Source organism: Pan troglodytes, chromosome 5 (assembly GCF_028858775.2).
Source record: "Pan troglodytes isolate AG18354 chromosome 5, NHGRI_mPanTro3-v2.0_pri, whole genome shotgun sequence".
Lineage (NCBI taxonomy): Eukaryota > Metazoa > Chordata > Mammalia > Primates > Hominidae > Pan > Pan troglodytes.
The window spans coordinates 41,274,735-41,300,213 of NC_072403.2; the positions used below are offsets into that span (position 1 = coordinate 41,274,735).

At 51.8% G+C, this 25,479-nt stretch overlaps 1 protein-coding gene across 34 annotated transcripts in view; it reads left to right on the forward strand.

The window, feature by feature from the left end:
* The window catches only part of PPARD (peroxisome proliferator activated receptor delta), an 83,441-nt gene extending 58,721 nt beyond the window's left edge, over positions 1–24,720 (forward strand). For 11 of the 34 annotated variants that reach the window (XM_518905.7, XM_063812907.1, XM_063812903.1 and 8 more), the window contains 6 exons: positions 7,524–7,754; positions 16,668–16,822; positions 18,363–18,501; positions 20,489–20,691; positions 20,873–21,323; positions 22,376–24,720. In XM_518905.7, the coding sequence (XP_518905.2) occupies positions 7,625–7,754; positions 16,668–16,822; positions 18,363–18,501; positions 20,489–20,691; positions 20,873–21,323; positions 22,376–22,623 (1,326 nt within the window). In that variant the 5' untranslated portion in view covers positions 7,524–7,624 and the 3' untranslated portion in view covers positions 22,624–24,720. Of the gene's footprint in view, positions 1–6,750; positions 6,900–7,523; positions 7,755–16,667; positions 16,823–18,362; positions 18,502–20,488; positions 20,692–20,872; positions 21,324–22,375 lie in introns of those variants that run through there. The other 23 variants (XM_063812923.1, XM_063812925.1, XM_063812924.1 and 20 more) reach the window with 5 other exon arrangements.
* Positions 24,721–25,479: the final 759 nt, after the last annotated feature.

A 25,479-nucleotide genomic window follows, 5' to 3' on the forward strand; every position in this document is an offset into this window, starting at 1 on the left:
ACTGATACAGTGGCAAGTGCTACAACTCAGAATAGTGTGGCTAAGGCTCATGTTTTTAGTATATTTATTCATCCAGCAAACGTATGTTGAGGACCCACTAAATGCCAGGCACCGTGCCAGGTGCTGGGACCTACCTCAGTAAGATACAGGGCATTCTCTGGGAAACTGATAACATGGTGAGGCCAGAGCAGTTAGCAGACATTGCAGTTTGGTGTAGTGATTGCAGATCTGGAGGGCCTGGGTCAGGGTTGTGGTGAGAAGGAACAGAATGGAGCTAGTCCAGGAGAGCTTCCCGGAAGAGGAGGTGCAGACAGGTCGCGAAGGAGAGAAGGTTTTAGCTAGTGGAGGGGATGGCATTCAAGGCAGGTGCCAGTTCAAGCCTCCATGCTCAGGGAGTGATGTGGGATCATGAGGCACATAGGCAGGCAGAGCAGGAGGATAGGCCTGGAGAGGGAGGCAGGGACCAGAGCCTGTGGCTGTCTTCAGCACACAGGAGTCATTTTCTGGCAGTAATGTCCAGAAGGGCTTTGATCAAGGTGTTCTTGACAGAAACAGCTGGGGACTGGCAGCCAGACAGAGGATTCAGAGGTGATGGCTCCAGACTGAGACTAAGGAGCCCCAGCTGGGCAAGGACATGCCAGCTCCTGGTCCAGTCTTACCCAGCACCATATATGAGGCACACAGTAGAGTGGCTAAGACTTGAGCCAACCTGCCTTGACTCAAATCCTGCTTCTCTAGTTACTGTGTGACCTTGAGCCAATTACTTTGCCTCTCTGTGCCATAATTTCCACGTCAGTTAAATGGAGATGACAATAGTACCTGCCTCTTAGGGTTGTTGTGAGGATTACATTTGCCAACATACACAGAGCATGGTGTGTAATAAGTCCTTGGAGAAGGGAAGCTAGTACTATTGTGATGGAGGTGGTGATCCAGCTTAGGCTCTGGTACAGTAAGAAGGTCCATCAGGCTGTACCATGTGGCAGATGGAGCCCATGGAGGCCCCTGGCACACTGACTGTCCCCACTCATCCCCTGGGTAGGGCAGAAGTGTTCCCACACCGTACAGCCTGCCAGTGGGCATCAGGGAAACGCCTGAGTCACCACGAGGAGTATGAGGCACTTGGGGGTTGCCCAGCTGACCAGGAGCACAGAGGGCTGCCCTGAAAGTGAGACCCTCCCTACTCCTAGCAGAGATGGGGAAGGGAGACAACTGGACTTGGTGGGAAGGACTGGGCCCCAGGTGGCTTAGTTGCTCTGGCCCCAGACCAGGTCTCTCTAGAGCTCTGGGTCATTTGGGTTAAGCTTCTAACTACCACTGCCCATGAAATTCACCTGCCAATGGGCAATGGATGGAGTCATGCCCCTCCCTGCACCTAAGCTCTCTGAAGGGCTGAGTTTCTTCTTGGGGCCAGACAGTGGGTATTGGAATGGGAGCATGGGGGCTGCATGTGCACTGCAGGCGTGTGTGTGTGTGTGTGTGTGTGTACACACATACATATATGTCAGAATTGGAATAGTCCAGGGGTTTGTTTTGCAAGAAATCCTTTTATTTTTATTTTTTGAGATGGAGTCTTGCTCTGTTGCCAGGCTGGAGTGCAGTGGTGTGATTTTGGCTCACTGCAACCTCTGTCTCCCTAGTTCAAGCGATTCTCTTGCCTCAGCCTCCCAAGTAGCTGGGATTACAAGTGCGTGCCACCACACCCGGATAACCAGGGGTTTCGCCATGTTGGCCAGGCTAGTCTTGAACTCCTGACCTCAGGTGATCTGCCTGCCTCAGCCTCCCAAAGTGGTGGGATTATAGGCATGAGCCCCCTTGCCCTTCCCCCATGCCCCATGCAAGAAATTATTTTGCTAGGGACTACTTTTTGGTGAGGGGCTCCATTGCTGCATTCGTGCCCCCTCATTCTGGCTCAGGGCCCTTGTGTTGTCTGGGGGTCTGAAGCTCCAGCCTCTTAAGTGGGGCAAAGCTGTGACATGATCAGAGGGCTTCTGGCTCTGGCATAGTGCTGGGTCGTGGAGAGGGGAGATAGCCAACACTGGGAGCCAGACCAAAAAAAAAAAAAAGCCAGGGTTTTTTGCCGGCATACAAATTAAACTTAGTGCCTGGCTGTATTGTGGTTGTTGTTGTTGTTTTGAGACAGAGTCTCCTCTGTCACCCAGGCTGGAGTGCAGTGGTGCGATCTCGGCCCACTGCAACCTCTGTCTCCCAGGTTCAAGCGATTCTCGTGCCTCAGCCACCCAAGTAGCTGGGATTACAGGCGTGCGCCACCATGCCTGGCTAATTTTTGTATTTTTAGTAGAGATGGGGTTTCACCATGTTGGCCAGGCTGGTCTTGAACACCTGACCTCAAGTGATCCACCCACCTTGGCCTCCCAAAGTGCTGGGATTACAGGCATGAACCACCGCACCTGGACTTTTTTTTTTTTTTTGAGACAGGGTCTCAATCTGTCCTCAGGCTGGAGTGCAGCAGTGCGATCTTGGCTCACTGAAACCTCTCCCCTCCGGGTTCAAGTGATTCTCGTGCCTCAGCCTCCGAGTAGCTGGGATTACAAATGTGCACCACCGCACCTATCTGATTTTTGTATTTTTAGTAGAGACGGGGTTTTGCCATGTTGCCCAGGCTGGTCTCGAACTCCTAGCCTCATGTGATCTGCCTGCCTCAGCCTCTCAAAGTGCTGGGATTACAGGCATGAGCCATGCCCGGCCCAGCCTGTGCTATCTTTAGTGCCAGGGCTTAAGAAAGGAAGAGGAGAATAGGGTTCATTGCAGGAATTGTGGTGGGTGGGGTGGCAGCTACCTGAGAAAATCTAGACAGTGGGCCTAGGTCCAGTGGGTCAGGGGAGAGAGCCTAGGGGTCAAGGTTGCTCCTGGCTGGGCAAGCTGAGAACAGGGAGCAACCTTGGCTCAGGGTAGATGACAGACCTCAGCTGTAGATGGAGCAATGAGGCCATATGAAAATGGCAGGCTTCTGGCAAAATGCAGGGATGGGCTGCAGCACAGCAGTTCAATCTAAATAGGAGCAGCCCAAGGGACGTGGGTAGGTTTTAGAACAGCCAGGCTACAGCTCCCCTTCCTCTTCACTGGTGTCCTTGAGAGGCCACAGTCAGAAGAGACAATTCCAGGCTAGGGAGAGATGTCAGCGTGGGAACTAGAGACGCTGGTCCCAAATTCAAAACTCTAGCCAGAGTCCAGAACTGCATCTGAGTCTAAGAGGCAACCACTTACACCTCCCGAAACTGAGAACAGTTTTACCAGTTCTGGTGAGAAAAACCCACTACCAGCTCATATGTGGGAGTGGGAGCTGAGGCTCTGCTGAGTAACACGGCCCAGTGCACACAGCTGTCAGGGCCTGGCCCGGCTCGAGTCCCGCTGTGTCCGAAGCTCTGCCATTTTCTGCTTCGTCCTCTAGCATGTTCTGAGATGCCCTGTTGGGATCCTCAGGCCTGTCACTTTTGTCATCTGCAAGGGGGGGCCTATAAGGCCTTAATGGGGGCTGGCGAGGCTTGAGTGGGAGCGTGACGCATAGTGGGAGCTCAGTCAGCTCCCTCCCCTCCCTCCAGGATTTGGTCCTGACAGGGAGCTCCATCAGGTCTTCCCCAGGGTCACCAGAGGCTCAGATGCTGTGTTGTCAAGTATATATACCAGGCAGTATTGTAGCTTTTCCTCCTCTGTTACTGCCTGCTAAGCGGGGACCCCACATCTTCATGTCCTCCTCTTCCTGGCTCTCATCACCACAGCCTGGTGTGCATTGCCCCGTGTCCACTGACACCCACGCCACATGGGTCCAAAAACAGAGTGTGTTCTCATTGCCTCATCCCACTCACCCTGGGCTCTGCCGCCACTGCACTGTGGCTCTCGGGGGGTCCCACCATCTGACCCTTGTCACCCGTGCTGCTCCTTCTCTTGGGACTCATCCCTTCTGAGGCCTCCCGTGGCCCCTTCTCACCCTCCCCTACCTCCTCCATCTCCAGGCTTTCAATCTGGTGGAGCATAAAGAATCAGTGTTTCTGGTACTTGTTATTTGGATAGTGGCACCTAATGCTAAATGACGAGTTAATGGGTGCAGCACACCAGCATCGCACATGTATACATAGGTAACTAACCTGCACATTGTGCACATGTACCCTAAAACTTAAAGTATAATAATAATAAAATAAATAAATAAAATAAAATAAAATAAACTTTGAAAAAAAAGATTTCAGCTAAAATTAGTTTCCTCTCCACGCAGAGTCTGAATATATTATAAAAATAAAAGAATAATTGTCTTTCAGACAATAAAAAAAAAAAAAGCTGACTAATGCCACTACAGTCACACACTGCTGTTGGTAATTGCTAGGGTCCTTTTTCCAGTATTGTGGCCAACTTCCACCCCAGAACCCCACTCTACTCTTGAGCTAAGTGTCTTTATGTCTCCTATTTTAAGTTAGGATTGTGTTCAGTTGCATGCAACAGAAATCCGGCAATCAGTGCCTGGTAAAACAAGTTTGATTTTTTCACCCAACAAGCAGTCTGGAGGCCGGCATTGCAGGGTGGGTCCAGCAGCTTTGGGAGGCCGCAGTGGCCAGGTGCTTTCGGACTTTTCACCCACCCTCCTACCCTGTCTTCTGCTGCTCCGAAGGCAGCTGCTACACCTCTAGGCATAGTATTCCTGTTCCAGGCAGGAAGACGGGAAGGGCAGAAGTTTGTCTCTCTATTAGGAAATAATAGCTTTTTTGGAAGCTCCTCCTGGTAGATTTCTGTTCACATATTGCTGGTCAGAATTATGCCAATGAACACTGTAGCTGCAAGAGAGCTTGGGGAAATTGAGTGCTTAGGTAGGCACAGATTGCTGATCCAGAGAAGACTGAGACTCAGAAGGAAGGAGAATGGAGCTGGGGAGAAGTAGGAGTGACTGCCCCAGCTGCCACTTGGAGAAAGCCACGGGGTGAGCAGGACAGCACCTGTGAACATTTCCTATGCTCTGGGTCTGGTGCTTCTCAAGTTTAACACCCAGGGGTGAGTGGTCAGGGACTGATCCTTGAGGAACTGATGTACATTAAACAAACTATCAAGTCCCTACAATGCAGTGTAAATGAGTAAAGAGCCTGCAGGGGAGAAACTGCCACTAGTGGAGACCATGCGAGTGGGCAGCCATTGCTTGGCTCTGGGGTGGGTGCCAGAGGCATGCAGGTGCCCAAGGGCCAGGTCTGCCCAATTTTCAAGAGAAGCCAGAAAACCAAAATTTTTAAAGGTTTTTTCGTTCTAACTCTATTTTGAAAAAAGTTTGGTGTTACAGAGTAAGTTGCAGAGATTGTACAGAGTCCCCACATATCCTTCACCCAGCTCACATTAAATCTTACATAAAGGAACACTGGTACAATACTATTAACCAAAGTCAGTGTGTTGTTCAGACCTTACCAGTTTTTCTGCCACTGCCCCCTTTCTGCTTCGGGGATCTGGTCCAGGATCCCACATTCATTTAGTTGTGTCTCTGTGGTCTGCTCCTGTCTGTGAGGCTTCCTCAGTCACAAAGCTAGAGGTTTACGTGACCTTTTCCAGGTTTTCCCACTCTACTGTAATGATTTGGAAATCATACATCGGCATCTTGAGACATCTTTTGAGAAGTAAAGGGACTTGAGCTGATTGAATGTTGATCACTCCCTCTCATCTTCCACATTATTAAGTTTTGCCTTCTTATTTTATTATAATTTAAATTATTTTTAAGCCAGGCACAGTGGCTCATGCCTGTAATTCCAATACCTTGGTAGGCCAAGGTGGGCAGATTGCTTGAGCCCAGGAGTCCAAAACCAGCCGGGGCAACATAGCAAAACCTTATCCCTAAAAAAAAAAATACAGAAATTAGCTGGTGTGGTAGTGCACACCTGTGGTCCCAGCTACTTGGGTGGCTGAGGTGGGAGGATCGCTTGAGCACGGGAGATAAAGGCTGCAGTGAGCCATGATTGCGCCACTGCACTCCAGCCTAGGCGACAGAGTGAGACTGTCTCAAAAACAATAACAACAACAAAAAAAAACCCATCAGAAAACAGCTAAGAGTTTTGTGGTGTTGTTTTATTTTAGGTTCAGGGTACAGATGCAGGTTTGTTATATGGGTGAACTTGTGTCACAGGGGTTTATTATACAGATTATTTCATCACCCAGGTACTAAGACTAGTACCCGATAGTTATTTTTTCTGCTCCTCTCCTCCTCCCAGCCTCCACCCTCAAGTAGGCCCCGAGGTTATTGTTAAGTCCAAGCAAGGGAAGGCCTGGTGGAAATGAATGTGTAGCCTTAACATGTTTTGAGAGGGAATGATTTACTACCAGTTGGAAGTTGCTTTGCTGTGAAGCTGGTAGTGGTTCTCAAACTTGGCTGTACATTACAATCACCAGGACAATTAAAAAATAAGAAACCCAATGTCCAAGCTGCTCCCCAAACCAATCAAAGGAGAATCTCTGGGGATGGGACCAGGCATCTGTCTTTTTAAAAACTCCCCAGTGACTACAGTGTACAGCCGAGTTGGCAGGTCCAGAGCAGGGAGAGAGAGCAGAAGGAGTCTCTGATCACTCCAGGTTCTGGCTCTGATGAGTGGGTAGACAGGCAGGTGGGTTGCTAAAGTAAAGATTACTAGAGGACGAATGGGTTTGGGGAAAATGATGGGTTCTGTTTGGATAGATTGAGTTTGAGCTGTCGGTAAAATATCTAAGAGGTGGGGTCCCACAGATGCTTAACATCTTAAAGCGGATCTTTTCTTCTCCTGATCCTTCCACAAGGTCTGGTGCAGACATTTCCGCGCTGGGAGACTCTCCACAGTACCTCATGATCTTATCATCTCTGACTGTGGCATTTGTGGATAATGTTTTACTTGCTAAGGGTTGGAACTGTCTCCTCCTGGGTGATGTGGACATGGCGTCACCACCCAGTAAGTTGTCACCTTGGAAAGACTCCAGGATGGAGCACATCTTCCTTTTTCTGATGTCTCTGCTATTGAGGCCATGGTTGCAGATCTGCTGTCAACATGAGCCAAGAACAGCAGGGCTTTATGTCTTTTTTCCACACCCAACCACTGAAAGGATGGGACTCACCCCTTCAGGAACAGTAGCACAGCAGAGCCGTGATTCTTGGGCCTGAGTGCTGGTAGGGACAGGGTCGGGGATGGGAGGCGTGATGCATATCTGGATTTCCAGGTGGGCTGGAGAGTTGGGAAAAGCCCCTCAAGTCATTCCAGTGTGCTTCCTGGAGACTCAGAACAGAAGGCAGCAGAGGAGGCAGGGAAGGGTGGCACAGTGGTGTGTCACCTCTCTAGTTTATGGAGCCTGCTCCGAACCCCACAAACCCACTACAAAAGCCAGGTGGGAAGGGTGATAGGGCAGGTGACTTGTGATACAAGGAGCAGAGACCATGGTATAGCACTGCAGGAACTGGGGAAGGAGCAGGAGCAGAAGAACCCCCTCCATGACAGCAGCCCCCAAGCGTGCCCCACTCGCACCATCCTCTTCCTTGTCACTGCCTCCCCTGACCTCTTCCTGTCTTCTCCTCTGCCCAGGCTGATGGGAACCACCCTGTAGAGGTCCATCTGCGTTCAGACCCAGACGATGCCAGAGCTATGACTGGGCCTGCAGGTGTGGCGCCGAGGGGAGATCAGCCATGGAGCAGCCACAGGAGGAAGCCCCTGAGGTCCGGGAAGAGGAGGAGAAAGAGGAAGTGGCAGAGGCAGAAGGAGCCCCAGAGCTCAATGGGGGACCACAGCATGCACTTCCTTCCAGCAGCTACACAGGTGAGGAGAGGACTGGCAGGGGACACGGGGCAGAGGAGGCACAGCCCAGTGCAGTGGGGATCCTGGCCCTCTGCAAACACCATCATGTGGGGCGCAGAGTAGCAGAGTGCTGAAGGACTGGAGCCGGAAGCCTGGGTTCACGCCCAGTGCGGTGGGGATCTGCTCTGCCACTCACCAGCAGTGGGGCCTGGAGCAAGCTGCACCACTTCCTTCTGTAAAACAGGCCAGAGGATGGTAGGTGATGTGGATATGGGCTCTCGTGAGAATTAAATGAGTGGGCATCTGTAACACATGTCATCATCATTATTAGTATTCCCACCACTGTTACCACAAGGCATCTGAGACCAATCTCCACTAACAGCACACTAGAAAGATCAGCTGTACCTGGGATTGTTATGATCAGTCGAAACCCACAGTTCAATTGGTCTGGTAATAATTATACACATCATCATTGAGCTGTATCATAATTAGATAAAAATGCTAAGCAGTTAGTATGAATAACTCAACTAATATTATTTTTATGCAGCCAAGCAGTTGTAGCTTCTCCTGTCTCACTTATTGGTTCCCCTTTATTTATCAGCAGTGCAGACAGTTTTCTCTAGTACCCTGTACTGTTCTGTCATCTTCATCATCATCATGTTATGTTTACCTTCAAAAGCACCCAGAATCCATGCAGCCCCTGGCTTTCCCTGCTGCAGTTCCCCCTGCTTTTTTGTTTTTGTGGTTTTTCAGACAAAGTCTCCTTCTGTTGCCCAGACTAGAGTGCAGTGGCACAATCTCAGCTCACTGCAACCTCTGCCTCCTGGGTTCAAGCGATTCTTCTGCCTCAGCCTCCCAAGTAGCTGGGATTATAGGCGTGCACCACCACGCCTGGCTAATTTTTGTATTTTTTTAGTAAAGATGGGGTTTCACCATGTTGGCCAGGCTGGTCTCAAACCGCTGGGCTCAAGCAATCCACCCACCTCAGCCTCCCAAAGTGCTGGGATTACAGGCAGGAGCCACCGCGCCTGGCCTGATCCCTCTGCTTCTTGCTTTCTCCCGCCACTTCTCTCCTTACCCAAGTGCTGCAGGCCTGCACATCCAGCTCATCCTCACTCCTTCCCTTAGAGGGAACTCAGGGTCATAAGGATGTACTGCCGGGAGTAGACACCCTGCACTCGCTGCTGCTTTCAGCTGCAGGAGATCCTAGCCACAGGCGGTGACTCAGGCAGAGGAGCAAGCCCACCCCACAGAAATGGGCTCTGGACCCCTGTGACTGCATGGAGCAGGAGGAGGCAGTTAGTGTCCAAGCTAAGGCAAGGTGGAGGCTGTGGAGGTAGCGCAGGCTCCTGTTTGGGTCTGCAGCTAAGATGGGTCTGAATCCTGGAGCCACACCACCTTGAACCTGCAAAGCAAGTCTCAGAATTTTGCAGAAGTTCTTCCTCTTCAGTGTATAGAGTTGGGTGGAGGGAGTATAGAACCATCATTCAGTCCTTCTCATCTCACCCAGGATCACCTGGGAGTGACCAAAATAGGCCAAATGTGATTCTAGGGCCAAAGTGAAGGTGTCCGCCATTCCCCGAGTAAGCAACTTCCTGTCTATTGGCTGGTAACTGGGATGGCTTTGGAGACACAGCCTGTCTCAGAAGAGAGGAACAGCTAACCAGGAGTAATAATTCACTCAGTGCCAGTAGCACATACTGTTCTAAATCTGAAGAAGGTGGGGAGGGTTAGAAAGCAAAGGGAAGACAGTGGGGACTAAGAATGAGTGTGGGATGTCATGAGGATTCAAGGGAGAATGCAAGGAGAAGAGACGGCCACAGGGTTTGTGGCTATGCCGCCTGCCGTGGCCCACCTCATCCCCACATCTGAGCCCAGGCAGATGGAAGTCCCCTGCAGAGCAGTGTTCTGTCCTAGAGTTTCCTCCACACCCCTTCTTGGGACCAGGGCTGTTTCCCACATAGCATCACTGTTCCCGTGCAGGCCAGGTGAGGTGCCTGGGAGCAGGGGTAGGGTGAGGCAGGCATGGCGGTGACCTCTCAGGCAGCTTCGTTGTGGGATTTAGGGCACAGCGGGAGACGTCCAGGGCAGAGGTTGCCTCACCAGTCACACGGTACTATGTAGGAGGTGGTGTTTAATAGATTCTGTTTATCAATAAGTGGATAAAGTGGAGCTAGAGAGACTTCCTTGTTCAGTCATTGAAACAGGAGAGAGGGTTACTTGACATAATCACTTTGTGTTAAAGCTGTAGTGTATGAAAAGTTCCCAAAAATTCTACAAGACAAGCAACCTAGCAGGAAAATCAGAACAGGTAACAGTAGGACAAATACGAATGGCCTGAAATCCCGACAGGTTTTTCAGTCTAACCAACTCAAAGAAAGCACCTTAAGTTGCAATGCCATTTCACCTGTCAGATGGGTGGGGAGGACTTGGTTCTCCCACCACCAGGGGTGAAAGGGTAGTGTGGGCCAACACTTCTTAATGTGCGATTCTTTTTTTTTTTTTTGAGACAGAGCCTGGCTCTGTCGCTCAGGCTGGAGTGCAGTGGCACACGATCTCAACTCACTGCAACCTCTGCCTCCCGGGCTCAAGCGATTCTCCTGCCTCAGCCTCCCAAGTAGCTGGAATTACAGGCGTGCACCACCGTGCCTGGCTAATTTTTGTATTTTTAGTAGAGATGGGGTTCCACTGTGTTGGCCAGGCTAGTCACGAACTCCTCAGGTGATCCTCCCGCCTCGGCCTCCCAAAGTGTTGGGATTTCAGGTGTGAGCCACCACACCTGGCCAAGTGTGCATTTCTTTTACCCTGCATTCCCACTTCTAGGAACGTGTCCTGTGTAAGGACTTGCTCAGCATGCTCAGAGATTCCCATGCCAGCTTATTTACTGCAGGACTGCTCATAAGAGCAAAAATAGGAACGTGCCCATCTGTGGGGAACCGGTTATGTAAACTGTGGTAGAGCCATATGGTGGAATACTCTGGAGTCATTGAAAAGGATAAGGCTGGTTTATATATATTAAATAAGTTCGTGACAAGTTGGGGATCCCATTGTTTAAAATCCTTATGTTTCATAGAAGGCACCGGAAGAGTCTATACCGAAGGACTCAGGGGCTAACTCTGAGGAGCAGGATCATGGTTAAGGAGGCTGTGTCATAAGATCCTGCATACCCTTCTGTGTTTTTCTCAACAAGTCTGCACTACTTTCATAATTTGAAAGGCAACTGTACTTTTTTTAAGGCTAAAATTAACTGTTTAAAAGGCGGGTGAGGATCTGGCAGGTGAGGGGCCCTGGAGACAGAGCCTGATCATGTGTCCAGAGCAGAAGGGCTTGGAGATCACAGAGACCAGGGCAGGCATCCCAGGTCTGTCACTGTGAGCTGTAGCCCTCGCCAGTGCCATCACTTCTCCAAGTCTCATTCTCTTCACCTTTATAGGCTGTGTCCTACCCAGCCTGAGGGCCAGCCAGGTGAGAGTCAGTGGGGGTATGTGACCCATCGCAGGTCTCAGCACCTGCTAGTTCTCTGCCCCATCCCCATGAGTTATTACTTTGGCCTCGGGAGTCCCCTGAGGGACCCATAAGGACAGCGCACAGCTTTGAGCCCTGAAACAGCAGGAAGGCTCCACAGTCACCCCTGACCACCCTCCTCAGCAGTTCAGCACTGACTCTCAGTGCAGATATTGAGCTCAACACCTGCCATGCACCTTCTCACCCTCCCCCCAGCCAGGCAGGACAGACCTTCCCATCAACAAGGAAACTGAGGTTACCAGAAACCCACTTGCCAGGGTCCCCTGGGCATGTAGGAGTAGAGACAGCTAGAGCCAGGATTCACCTCCCATTCCCATTCTCATCCCTCCTGCTTCAGTGACATCCATCCCAATCACCCTTGAGAAAGAAAGAGGAAGATAAAGTGTCCTTCCTCCTGGCCTCAGCACCTCCTCACTTGGCAAGCACTTGGTGGGCATCAGGCTGAGCCCAGCACTGTGCCCAGGGCTGGCCATACAGTGGTGGACAAGGCTGAGTGCCTGTCCCAAGGAGCCCACAGTTCAGGCAAACAGGACAGCAGAAGTAAAGAGGCTGCTCAGTAACCCAGCCTCAAATCCCTGCAGAATTTGGCCTGACTTCAGAAGCTGCCGGGTGCTTGTTTGCCTGTGAGCTCTGCCAGCAAAGTAAATAGACCAGTCGGGCACCTCCTGGCTGTCTTCACAGCCATGACAACGGCATTCTCCCAGCATTGGAGGCTAGATATGCAGGAGAGCTCTCAGCCACAAATGATGTGAATAAGGTCAATAGTGTCTATTTGCTGAACTTGTCATCAAAGATGGTGAAACTGATACTTTACTCTCTGGGTGAGAGGGCTAGTGTTTACACTGAATCCAAACATTTGGATAATGACATGGTGCCTCCTCAGCAGTGACTGTGTCTTCTTGTTCATCATAATAATGTTATTGATTAGCGGTACTGAACATGTAGGTACGTGTAGTAGTGGAATGCCGAGGTTAAGAGCTCAGCTCCAGGAATTGCATGGTTCTAGGTTATAATTCTTGCTCTGTCACTGTATTAGTCAGGGTTCTCCAGAGAAGGAGAACCTGTGTGTGTGTGTGTGTGTGTGTGTGTGTATGTGTGTGTGTGTTGAAAGAAAGAGATGTGTTTTAACGAATTGGTTCACACAGTTGTTGGAGTGGCAAGTCCAAATTTTGAAAGGCAGGCAGGCTGGAGAGCCGGGGAAGTTGATGTTGCAGCTCAAGTCCGAAGGCAGCCTGGAGGCAGAATTTCCTCTTCCACAGTGGGGCCACGGTAGGCACTCAGTCTTTTTTCTTAAGGCCTTCAGTTGTTGGATGAGGGCCACTCACATTATGGAGGGTAATCTGCTTTACTCAAAGTCTTCTGATTTAAATGTTAATTGCATCTAAAAAATATCTTCTTAGTGGCCGGGCGCAGTGGCTCATGCCTGTAATCCCAGCACTTTGGGAGGCCAAGGTGGGTGGATCACCTGAGGTCAGGAATTTGAGACCAGCCCGGCCAACATGGTGAAACCCCATCTCTACTAAAAATACCAAAAAAAACTAGCTGGGCGCCTGTAATCCCAGCTACTCGGGGGGCTGAGGCAGGAGAATCGCTTGAACCCGGGAGGCAGAAGTTGCAGTGAGCTGAGATCGCGCCATTGCACTCCAGCCTGGGGAACAAAAGCGAGACTTCATCTCAAAAAAAACAAAAAACAAAAAAAACACCTTCTTAGCACATTGTTTGGTCAAACAACTGGGCACCGTGGCCTAATCAAGTTGATACGTAAGACCAACATAGCCGCTGCCAGCAAGTTACTAACACTTCTGAGCCTTGGAGCCTCGGCTTCCTTGCCTGTAAAGTGGGGGTAAGAAGACCATCTTGAAAGGTTGTTTTGAGGTTTTACATGAGATGAAATGGGTGTCCAATGGAGTGCCTTTAGCAGGACACCTGCTTGCCCCCACCTCTACCCAGGACATCATGGTGCGGGGGAAGTGGTGGAACCTTCAGAACCCGGCCCCTAGTATGAGAAGAATTCTGCCATCACCTTTCTTTCAGCAGAGAGGGAAGCAGTCCCCTTCCGTGACAGTCAAATGCGTGAGTGATGGGTCCTTCCAAAATCCTGCACTTCTTACTGCCCCTTACCTGGCATTGCTCCACTCTATCTCATGTTCTAGTTTTCTTATCTCTTTCTCTTTTTTTTTCTATTTTATTTTTTTCCTGTAGGCACAAGTGAGTTACAGTAGGTTAAGTTACACCTTACCTTTCCTTGTTTTTCTTGTTTATTTATTTATTTATTTTTTTGAGACAAGGTCTTGTTCTGTCACCACAGGCTGGAGTACAGTGGTGCAATCACAGCTCACTGCAACCTGGACCTCCCAGGCTCAAGTCATCTTCCCACATTCAGGCAATCCTCCTGCCTCAGCCTCCCAAGTATCTGGGACTACAGGCATGTGCCACCACACCCAGCTAGTTTTTTAATTTTTTATAGAGATAGAGACAGGGTCTCACTATGTTGCCCAGGCTGGTCTCAAACTCCTGGGCTCAAGTGATCCTCCCGCCTCAGCCTCCCAAAGTATTGGGATCACAGGTGTGAGCCACTGCACCTGGCCTTTTGTTTTTTTTAAGTAGAGACAGTCTTGCTTTATCACCCAGGCTGGTATACGACGGCACAATCACAGCTCTCCTAGGCTCAAGGATTTTCCTGCCTCAGCCTCCTCAGTAGCTGGCACTATAGGCAGGTGCCACGACACCCAACTATTTTTTTTTTTTTTACTTTTTATAGAGACAGAGTCTTACTATGTTGCTCCTGGCCTCAGGTAATCCTGCCTTGGCCTCCCAAAGTACTGCGATTACTGGCATGAGCCACCACACTCAGCCGAGTGCAATGGCGCGATCTCAGCTCACTGCAACCTCCGCTCCCCTGCCCCCGGGTTCAAGTGATTCTCCTTCCTTAGCCTCCCGAGTAGCTGGGACTACAGGCATGTGCCACCACGCCCAGCTAATTTTTGTATTTTTAGTAGAGATGGGGTTTCACCATGTTGGCCAGGATGGTTTCAATCTCTTGACCTCGTGATCCGCCTGCGTCGGCCTCCCAAAGTGCTGGGATTACAGGCGTGAGCCACCACACCCAGCCCTGCTGTTACCTCTTTCTTACCTCAGCTATTTGAGGATAGAGTCTAGGTCCTGTCCTGCATATAGAAGGTGCTTATCATGTGTCTTTTGAGTGAACACAGAGGGTGACATTGTCACGTGCAGTGCCAACAGAAACCAAATGACTAGACACCTGCTGACCTTCCATGGCCACAGGGAGGATGAGAAAGGCACCTCCAGGAGGTGTGAATAATCTGAGGGTATTGGCCACTGTGGACAAAACTCGGTGGTGGAAGTGAGCTCCGAGATCCAAAGGGAACGTGAGTAGAGACATGGAGAGTCTCGCAGAGGAAGCAGACGTGCAGGCCACAAAGATAAAATTACAAGAAATGCCCCAACACGAGCATATGCTCACGGACTGCACAGATTCAAGGAGGAAGTGCCAGAAACCCTGCCTGCCCCAGCATCTGCACAGGCGTCCACAAGGGGTTTCTGTCATGTTATCTCTTTTTCTTCCAACATCCGGTGCTGTGAGTTTTATTGTCCCTGTTATAATGCCTCCAGGAGTGGCAGGTCCTGCCCAGCCCCATCAGCCAGTTGGTGCTGCGGTCAGGACACCCAGGCAGCCTGAGGACTGCCAGTTGTGCAGAGAGCAATCGCGTGCCTGCTGCGTGCCCAGCACCTCACACAGCTCTCAGTGTCGGACCATGCTGGTGCCCTGGTGGACAAAGTTCCTGCCCTTGTGGCCCTTTTGTCTAGTGGGTGGCTTCCAACAATGAACACACACAGGATATGTCAGGCGGTGACAAAGGCTACTGAGAAGACCAAAGCAGCTTCACCCTCCCAGAGCACAGCTTTTCCCTCCCAGGCCCGAGAGATGTAGGGAGCCCGCTGTCCCAATCTGGGTCAAGAGGAACAGTTACACACCTTGGAATGACTGAAGTTGGGAGCTAAGGTGCCAGGACAAGACAGGCCATTTTAGGAACCAGAGACTTGTGTCACCCCTAAACCTCACCAGCCAGGAGGGGAGCAGCCCACTGGGTCCTCTCTGCCACAGTTGGGTGCTTCTTGTGCTCCCCCTCCTGTGGTCAGGATAGGGGAAGCAGGCTTTCCTGCTGCCACTCCTAGGACCCAAGGGGAAGCTGGGGGAGTGGGGAGACCGTGTGGGAAGGATGGAGTGCACTTTGATTGGTAGCAGGTGGATAGCTACTCCCATGGTGGGGAAATCAAGGTTGCTTGGCCTGTGTAGTAGAGAGGTATTACCACAGGCCTGGAAAACATTAGCCTGGGTTTATCTCTGTGGCTTCGGTCCCCCGACATCCCCTTCTACTCAAAATGGCTGATTCTCTGGTTTGGAGGTTTGGCACCTGCTTTTGGGGAGGTTGCTCAGTCATTAGAGAAGAGTGCAGAGGTTGGACGGTCATCATGGCAGAGGCAGGACAGCTGGTATGTGGGGCCATGAAACCAGCTTTGGGCTAGGAGTCAGGAAGCTGAGACTCAGTTCAGGTCCCCTTTCCAAGATGAAGAGATCATTTCCGAGTGTCCAAAGGGCACTGGGAAGAGAATCCTAGCAGTTCTTATGAAATCATCTGACAGCAGATATATCCTGAAGTCATAGCCTTAGCAAACTGCCTTTCTCGCCAACACATTCAACACCCCGTGGTTCAAACATCTATACGTCTGATAGAAAAACTTGGAGAAATTCAGTGTGTTGCTTAATCAATATGACTGATACCTAAGCTGTTCTACTCAAGCAAGAAGTTTCATGGGAATGAACTTGAGCTTCTTGAGAGATTGTTTACAGCATCCCTGGAGTCTATGCAAGAATAGAACTTCCTGTGGGGGATGGTGGGGAGGCTAGCTCTGCAGAGGTCTACAGTCCTGCAGTTTCTGCAAAACACGTTGCACACATCTCCTTATGGGCCACACGGTGGCAACCTCTGAACCAGGAGAGCTGCTTCCTAAGGGCTAAGACCCTCTGTCTGCTTTCTCTCTCTTGCTTTCCTCCCAAAACACAGCCATCCTCCTCCCCACTGCTACCCCATGGTGAGTTCAGCCCAGGAAGCCTCTGACCCAGCCCTGATGGTAATAGCTGCTGTGTACTGGACATCTTCTGTATGTTAGGCTCTGGGAGAAATGCTGTGGAGACTTTTTGCCCATCCTCCCAGAGAAGCTGTCAGTACCCCCTGTTCTAGGTGAAGAAACTGGTCCTCAGAAAGGTTGACTCCCTGAGGCCACACAGCTGTTAAGTGGCTGAGGCGAGGGCTGTGGGGCTGTTCCCACGCCCTGGCTTCCAGGCCTGGCAGCATGTGGAGCTGCCCCTCCATCGTGTGTCCGCAGACCTCTCCCGGAGCTCCTCGCCACCCTCACTGCTGGACCAACTGCAGATGGGCTGTGACGGGGCCTCATGCGGCAGCCTCAACATGGAGTGCCGGGTGTGCGGGGACAAGGCATCGGGCTTCCACTACGGTGTTCATGCATGTGAGGGGTGCAAGGTACGGACTGCGGGGAGCGGTGGCTGGCCACTGAGGCTGTGGTCACATGGTGAATTGACCCTCCACAAAGCTTTCCTTGCCTTGGGGTGGGGCCCTGACTGTACCTATTGCAGAATTCCTGCCCAGGAGGCAGCCAGGCCCTTGCGCTCCAGACCTCAGCTCTGGGCACTGCAGAAGAGGGGGTTCCCTTGTGAAGCCTACCCTGCTGGGCACCTGTGTTGACCCAGCTCTGTGGGTGATTGTGTCCCCCTGGGGACCAGGCAGCTAGGACAGAATGAGGGTCTTGGGCTGAGCCATCGTCTTACCTGAGGTCTGGGTTTCTTGTTTCTCAAGGCTCAAAGCGGGCTCTGAGAAAAAAGGACAGACATTTGTTTTTCCAGTGATGTTTGTGGGTCCTTCCTAACTTCACACCCATCAAAATCTCACAGATTATTTTATTGAATCACCACCTCACAAATACACAGAACCAGATACATTTATGAAGAAATCAAGTTAGCCGTGAGACAATCTTATGTTACCAAACTAACAAAGAAGCTTTTTTTTTTTTTTTTTTTTGAGATGGAATCTCGATCTGTCGCCCAGGCTGGAGTGCAGTGGCGTGATCTCAGTTAACTGCAACCTCCACCTCCCGGGTTCAGGAGATTCTCCTGCCTGAGCCTCCAGAGTAGCTGGGATTACAGGTACATGCCACCATGCCTGGCTAATTTTTGTATTTTTAGTAGAGATGGGGTTTCACCACATTGGCCAGGCTGGTCTCGAACTCCTGACCTCAGGTGATCCACCTGCCTTGGCCTCCCAAAGTGCTAGGATTACAGGTGTGAGCCACTGTGCCTGACCCAATTTTTGTAGTTTTAATAGGGACGGGGTTTCACCATGTTGGCTAGGCTGGTCTTGAACTCCTGACCTCAGGTGATCCACCCACCTCAGCCTCCCAAAGTGCTGGGATTACAGGCGTGAGCCACTGTGTCCAGCCCCAACAAAGAAGCTTTAGGACTTCTTTAGACATTTAAAATAGTTGTGTTATTTTTGTTTTTGTTTTGTTTTGTTTTTATTTTGTTTTGTTTTGTTTTGTTTTGAGATGGAGTTTCACTCTTGTTGTCCAGGCTGGAGTGTAATGGCGCGATCTCGGCTCACTGCAACCTCCACCTCCCGGGTTCAAGCGATTCCCCTGCCTCAGCCTCCTGAGTAGCTGGGATTACAGGGGTGTGCCACTACACCCAGCTAATTTTTCTGTATTTTTAGTAGAGACGGGGTTTCACCATGTTGGCCAGGCTGGTCTCAAACTCCTGACCTCAGGTGATCCGCCCACCTTGGCCTCTCAAAGTGCTGGGATTACAGGCGTGAGCCACTGTGCCTGAACTAAAATAGTTTTAATTAAAGTTTTAGAATTACTTTCCTTCTCCATCTCCCCTCCAAAAAAATTTCTTCTCATTACTTCCAAATGTCAGGAGTGTTTACACCTTATGCATAATCGGGCCCTTTGGCACAGCCTCCCTCCCACCTCCTGGTGGCCTTTCCTCACCTGTTCTTGGTGCTTCAGGGCTTCTTCCGTCGTACGATCCGCATGAAGCTGGAGTACGAGAAGTGTGAGCGCAGCTGCAAGATTCAGAAGAAGAACCGCAACAAATGCCAGTACTGCCGCTTCCAGAAGTGCCTGGCACTGGGCATGTCACACAACGGTGAGAGCTGACCAGGGCAACTCACGGGCTGCTGGCTCCACACAGCCTGAAACCAAGGTCCAGGGAGCCCTTGGGGCAGCCTAGAGGGGGCACCTGTAGAGCAGTGCCTGGCGCACAGTAAGCACCATGGCTGTTGGCTGTTGGCTTTGCTGATCTGGACCTTGGATCTTAGAGCCTAAGACCTGCCACTTCCTCAGACTGCCAGCATCTACCATGGGTCCCAGGCGTGGGGTAGTGTTTACCTCCCTATACCTGAGGTTTACCCATTCTGGCCCAGAAGGGAACTGACAATTGATACCAGCTTGAACAATTTGGGGAACACCAGTCCCAGAAACTCAAGCCTGTCTCAGATGACCTGACACAGCATGAAAGCTACTGCCAAAGCCAGGTGGCCCTTCTTGGTTATAGAAGGCAGGCAGTAACCAGTAAGTAACCACATTTGTCAACTGCCAGGAGCCAGGCAGAAGTTTCTTGGAGGTCACCCACTTCCAGGAGACAGAGCCTTCTCTGCCCTGTGCTCCAGGCCTCCTGCAGAGCCTTGTCTTCGGACCCCTAGGGTAGGATATTGCAAAGCCCACCTGTCCCCTCAGTACCTCTCTGAGTAAGACCCCTAGAGGACAGGGGAGAGCCTCTTGTGATCTCTACAGGCAGGTTAGCTGCTTGGCCAGCTTTTACCCAGGGATGCCCTAACTGCCTTGCATCTTAGAGGGTAGCAGGACCTGAGCCCTCCATTTGCGGCTCTCCTGGGTAATGGGGTCTGGCAGGTCTGGGTTTGACTCCTTTCTTAGGAAATCTCGGAACTGACCGAATCCCTCTCCTTACGCTAACTCCAGGAGAGGTCGAATTCGTATCCTACTCAATTACTAATGACAACAATTTTTGAGTGCTTACTATGTGAGGATTCTTATTTAATTGATCTAATAACTCAGTTTTAAAAAGTATTAGCCTCATTTTTCTGATTAAAAAAGAAAAGTGGCCAGGTGCAGTGGCTCACACCTGTAATCCCATCACTTTGGGAGGCCAAGGTAGGAGGATTGCTTGAGTCCAGGAGTTTAAGACCAGCCTGAGCAACATAGTGAGACCTCATCTCTACAAAAAAAAAAAAAAATGAGCCAGGCTTGGTGGCGTGCACCTGTAGTCCCAGCTACTCAGAAGGTTGAGGCGGGAGGATCACTTTAGCCCAGGAGGTCAAGGCTGCAGTGAGCCATGATTGTGCCACTGTACTCCAGCCTGGATGAGAGTGAGACCCTGTCTCAAAACAAAAAAAGAAAAAGGCTGGGCATGGTGGCACATGCCTGTAATCCTAGCACTTTGGGAGGCCAAGGCAAGTGGATCACCTGTGGTCAGCAGTTCGAGACCAGCCTGGCCAAGATGGTGAAACTCTGTCTCTACTAAAAAAAAAATACAAAAATTAGCCGGGCATGGTGGTGGGCGCCTATAATCCCAGCTACTCGGGAGGCTGAGGCAGAGAATTGCTTGAACCCGGGAGGCAGAGGTTGCAGTGAGCCGAGATTGTGCCACTGCACTCCAGCCTGGGAGACAGAGCGAGACTCTGTCTCAAAAAAAAAAAAAAAAGGAAAAAGAAAAGTGAAGGAGTCTGCCCCAAGTCACAAAGCTAGTAAACTGCTGAGCTGGAACTCAAGCCCAGGCCTTTGTCACCAAAGTCTGTCTTACCCCAGCTAGCGTAGCTCAGTCACTCAGTAAGTTAGAGCCCTTGTGTGCTGGGCACTGTGAACAAAACAGACAAAATCACTGCTCTTGCAAAGATACACCAAAAAAAAAAAAAAAAAAAAAAAAAAAAAAATCACATCTTGTGGAGCTTGCGATCTGGAGGGGCCACCCCATCATTCCTACCTTGCTGACTCTAGAGCTTCTGGGGGCCTTAGGCTCCAAAAGGATTTGGCCCATGCACCTGTAAAGGGATGAGGATGTCAGAGGTGCTGGGGCCTGCCTGGGCTCCTTGCTGACTGCCCCCTTCCCTGTGCAGCTATCCGTTTTGGTCGGATGCCGGAGGCTGAGAAGAGGAAGCTGGTGGCAGGGCTGACGGCAAACGAGGGGAGCCAGTACAACCCACAGGTGGCCGACCTGAAGGCCTTCTCCAAGCACATCTACAATGCCTACCTGAAAAACTTCAACATGACCAAAAAGAAGGCCCGCAGCATCCTCACCGGCAAAGCCAGCCACACGGCGGTGAGTGTTGCTGCTGCTTGGCCTGGCAGCATCCTGGGCTCTGGGTCCCACTGCTGCCTGCCTGACTCCTGGGAGAGCCAGGCCTTCTCCCTCCCTCAACTTCATGGTGCAGGCAAGGGATATGGGGAGCACAGGGTGGGGGTCTCCCGAGGCCTGATCTCTAACGGGGCCTGGTTTTCAGCCTTTTGTGATCCACGACATCGAGACATTGTGGCAGGCGGAGAAGGGGCTGGTGTGGAAGCAGTTGGTGAACGGCCTGCCTCCCTACAAGGAGATCAGCGTGCACGTCTTCTACCGCTGCCAGTGCACCACAGTGGAGACCGTGCGGGAGCTCACTGAGTTCGCCAAGAGCATCCCCAGCTTCAGCAGCCTCTTCCTCAATGACCAGGTTACCCTTCTCAAGTATGGCGTGCACGAGGCCATCTTCGCCATGCTGGCCTCTATTGTCAACAAGGACGGGCTGCTGGTAGCCAACGGCAGTGGCTTTGTCACCCGTGAGTTCCTGCGCAGCCTCCGCAAACCCTTCAGTGATATAATTGAGCCTAAGTTTGAATTTGCTGTCAAGTTCAACGCCCTGGAACTTGATGACAGTGACCTGGCCCTATTCATTGCAGCCATCATTCTGTGTGGAGGTGAGTGAGAGTGGGGCAGGTGGGCTGGCCTGGCACACCCGGTCGTCCTGGGGGTTGGCCCTCACTGCAGGGCACTGTGCCTGAGCTCTGACAGTGTGGGGAAGTGTCCCTGTGATCTTGGCAGTGGAACATGCAAGGCACTGACTGAGCATGCAGGATCAGCTCCATCTCATTATGTACGTAGATAGAGGTAGAGACAGGAAAAAGACTAAGCCAGACGTGGTGGCTCACACCTGTAATCCCAGCACTTTGGCAGGCCGAGGCGGGTGGATCACTTGAGGTCAGGAGTTCGAAACCAGCCTGGCCAACATGGTGAAACCCTGTCTCTACTAAAAATACAAAAAATTAGCGAGATGTGGTGGCACGCGCCTGTAATCCCAGCTACTTGGGAGGCTGAGCCAGGAGAATCGCTTGAACCCGAGAGGTGGAGGTTGCAGTGAGCCAAAATCCCACCACTGCACTCCAGCCTGGGTGACAGAGTGAGACCCTGTCTCAAAAAAAAGGAAAAGGACTAACAGGCAGTATGCTGTCATGTTAATGTGGGGTAGAAAAATTGTCTGCATTTTTTCTGCATTTTTAAAATTCCAACACAATAAATACAATAATAACTATGCTAACTAACAGTGGTCTAGAGCTTACTTCATGCCAGGCACTGTTCTTTTCATCGATGATGACTCACTTGATCCTCACAACAGCCCTGTGCAGGAAGAATGTTTTGTGTCTCCATTTTACACATCAGAGAGGGTGAATGACCTGCCTGTAGCCTCACAGGCAGACACAGGATTTGAATTAAGCATTGAGTCTCTTAACCACAATACTACGTTGCCTAATCGGGGGGGAGGTGGGGGCAAATTGGCAAAAAACAAAAGAAGTGGATTAAGACCAGGGGTAGGGAGATTAGAACACCCAGTGGAGCATTGCTGATGGGACAGGGCTTGGTCTGTCACGGCCAAGGAGGCCTGCCATCCCCTGGGCCAAGTCACCTCTTGGGGTGGAGGTAGGGGAGCTCCACTGCCTTTCTGAGCTCCCTGGCGTGCCCTGTGTCCCCACAGACCGGCCAGGCCTCATGAACGTTCCACAGGTGGAGGCTATCCAGGACACCATCCTGCGTGCCCTCGAATTCCACCTGCAGGCCAACCACCCTGATGCCCAGTACCTCTTCCCCAAGCTGCTGCAGAAGATGGCTGACCTGCGGCAACTGGTCACCGAGCACGCCCAGATGATGCAGCGGATCAAGAAGACCGAAACCGAGACCTCGCTGCACCCTCTGCTCCAGGAGATCTACAAGGACATGTACTAATGGCGGCACCCAGGCCTCCCTGCAGACTCCAATGGGGCCAGCACTGGAGGGGCCCACCCACGTGACTTTTCCATTGACCAGCCCTTGAGCACCCGGCCTGGAGCAGCAGAGTCCCACGATTGCCCTCAGACACATGACACCCACGGCCTCTGGCTCCCTGTGCCCTCTCTCCCGCTTCCTCCAGCCAGCTCTCTCCCTGTCTTTGTTGTCTCCCTCTTTCTCAGTTCCTCTTTCTTTTCTAATTCCCGTTGCTCTGTTTCTTCCTTTCTGTAGGTTTCTCTCTTCCCTTCTCCCTTGCCCTCCCTTTCTCTCTCCACCCCCCACGTCTGTCCTCCTTTCTTATTCTGTGAGATGTTTTGTATTATTTCACCAGCAGCATAGAACAGGACCTCTGCTTTTGCACACCCTTTTCCCAGGAGCAGAAGAGAGTGGGGCCTGTCCTCTGCCCCATCATTGCACCTGCAGGATTAGGTCCTCAGTTCTGTCTCCTGTCTTCAGAGCAAAAGACTTGAGCCATCCAAAGAAACACTAAGCTCTCTGGGCCTGGGTTCCAGGGAACTAAGCATGGCCTGGACTGACTGCAGCCCCCTATAGTCATGGGGTCCCTGCTGCAAAGGACAGTGGGCAGGAGGCCCCAGGCTGAGAGCCAGATGCCTCCCCAAGACTGTCATTGCCCCTCCGATGCTGAGGCCACCCACTGACCCAACTGATCCTGCTCCAGCAGCACACCTCAGCCCCACTGACACCCAGTGTCCTTCCATCTTCACACTGGTTTGCCAGGCCAATGTTGCTGATGGCCCCCTGCACTGGCCGCTGGACGGCACTCTCCCAGCTTGGAAGTAGGCAGGGTTCCCTCCAGGTGGGCCCCCACTTCATTGAAGAGGAGCAAGTCTCAAGAGAAGGAGGAGGGATTGGTGGTTGGAGGAAGCAGCACACCCAATTCTGCCCCTAGGACTCGGGGTCTGAGTCCTGGGGTCAGGCCAGGGAGAGCTCGGGGCAGGCCTTCCGCCAGCACTCCCATTGCCCCCCTGCCCAGTAGCAGCCGCCCACATTGTGTCAGCATCCAGGGCCAGGGCCTGGCCTCACATCCCACTGCTCCTTTCTCTAGCTGGCTCCACGGGAGCTCAGGCCCCACTCCCCCTGAAGCTGCCCCTCCAGCACACACACATAAGCACTGAAATCACTTTACCTGCAGGCTCCATGCACCTCCCTTCCCTCCCTGAGGCAGGTGAGAACCCAGAGAGAGGGGCCTGCAGGTGAGCAGGCAGGGCTGGGCCAGGTCTCCGGGGAGGCAGGGGTCCTGCAGGTCCTGGTGGATCAGCCCAGCACCTGCTCCCAGTGGGAGCTTCCCGGGATAAACTGAGCCTGTTCATTCTGATGTCCATTTGTCCCAATAGCTCTACTGCCCTCCCCTTCCCCTTTACTCAGCCCAGCTGGCCACCTAGAAGTCTCCCTGCACAGCCTCTAGTGTCCGGGGACCTTGTGGGACCAGTCCCACACCGCTGGTCCCTGCCCTCCCCTGCTCCCAGGTTGAGGTGCGCTCACCTCAGAGCAGGGCCAAAGCACAGCTGGGCATGCCATGTCTGAGCGGGGCAGAGTCCTCCAGGCCTGCAGGGGCAAGGGGCTGGCTGGAGTCTCAGAGCACAGAGGTAGGAGAACTGGGGTTCAAGCCCAGGCTTCCTGGGTCCTGCCTGGTCCTCCCTCCCAAGGAGCCATTCTGTGTGTGACTCTGGGTGGAAGTGCCCAGCCCCTGCCCCTACCGGCGCTGCAGCCTCCCTTCCATGCCCCAGGATCACTCTTTGCTGGCAGGATTCTTCCCGCTCCCCACCTACCCAGCTGATGGGGGTTGGGGTGCTTCCTTTCAGGCCAAGGCTATGAAGGGACAGCTGCTGGGACCCACCTCCCCCTCCCCGGCCACATGCCGCGTCCCTGCCCCCACCCAGGTCTGGTGCTGAGGATACAGTTCTTCTCAGTGTCTGAACAATCTCCAAAATTGAAATGTATATTTTTGCTAGGAGCCCCAGCTTCCTGTGTTTTTAATATAAATAGTGTATACAGACTGACGAAACTTTAAATAAATGGGAATTAAATATTTAAGAGCTGACTGGAAGCTGACTCAGTTACTTGCATGTTTTTCCTGGGGCTGACAGGGCTCCACGCCTCCTCCACATCCAGTACTGGAGGGCAAAGGAGGCTTTGGGCTCCAAAACCCTCCCCTGCCTCCACCTCGCTTTGCTCACCGCTTGTCAGTCAGGTGGATGACTATGCCATTTCCACCCTGCAGAGAGAATTTGGGATGTGAGGGGACAAAGGACGTGTGGTGCCCTGGCCTCACCTGGTGGAGCACTTGGGGTCTAGGGAAGGGGAAGGCCCCTGGAGGAGGCGGATGCAGGACTCAATAGATCAAAGCCAGTTTTTCATCACCACAAGAGATGACGGCTTTCCTCTCCTTTGCTGCCACCCAGCTCTCTCCTGTCTTTCCTGAGTGCCATCTCCCCAGCGGTCCAGTCGAGCCCAGCCCCCGGCAGCCATGGGTTTGTTTGCAGTGTGAGGCCAGGTCAGGGTGTGTAACAGAATATATGTTTAGTCAGGAAAAAAACTACAGCTAAATATTTGCAAATGGGGAATGTACTGCAGGGAGTTGTTACAAAAGTATTGGAAGTACTGAAAGATCAATAGGGGCAAATAGGAGTCATCCAGAGATGAGTAACTGCAGGAAGCCATTCTCACCTCCAGGGCTGAATGGGAAAATGGTATCATTCAGGGCCCACCGTTGCTACAACACACACTGACACTGCGGCGACCCAGGAGTCTGAAGTCACCAGTTGATTTGACTGTAGAACCAGACTGCTGGTG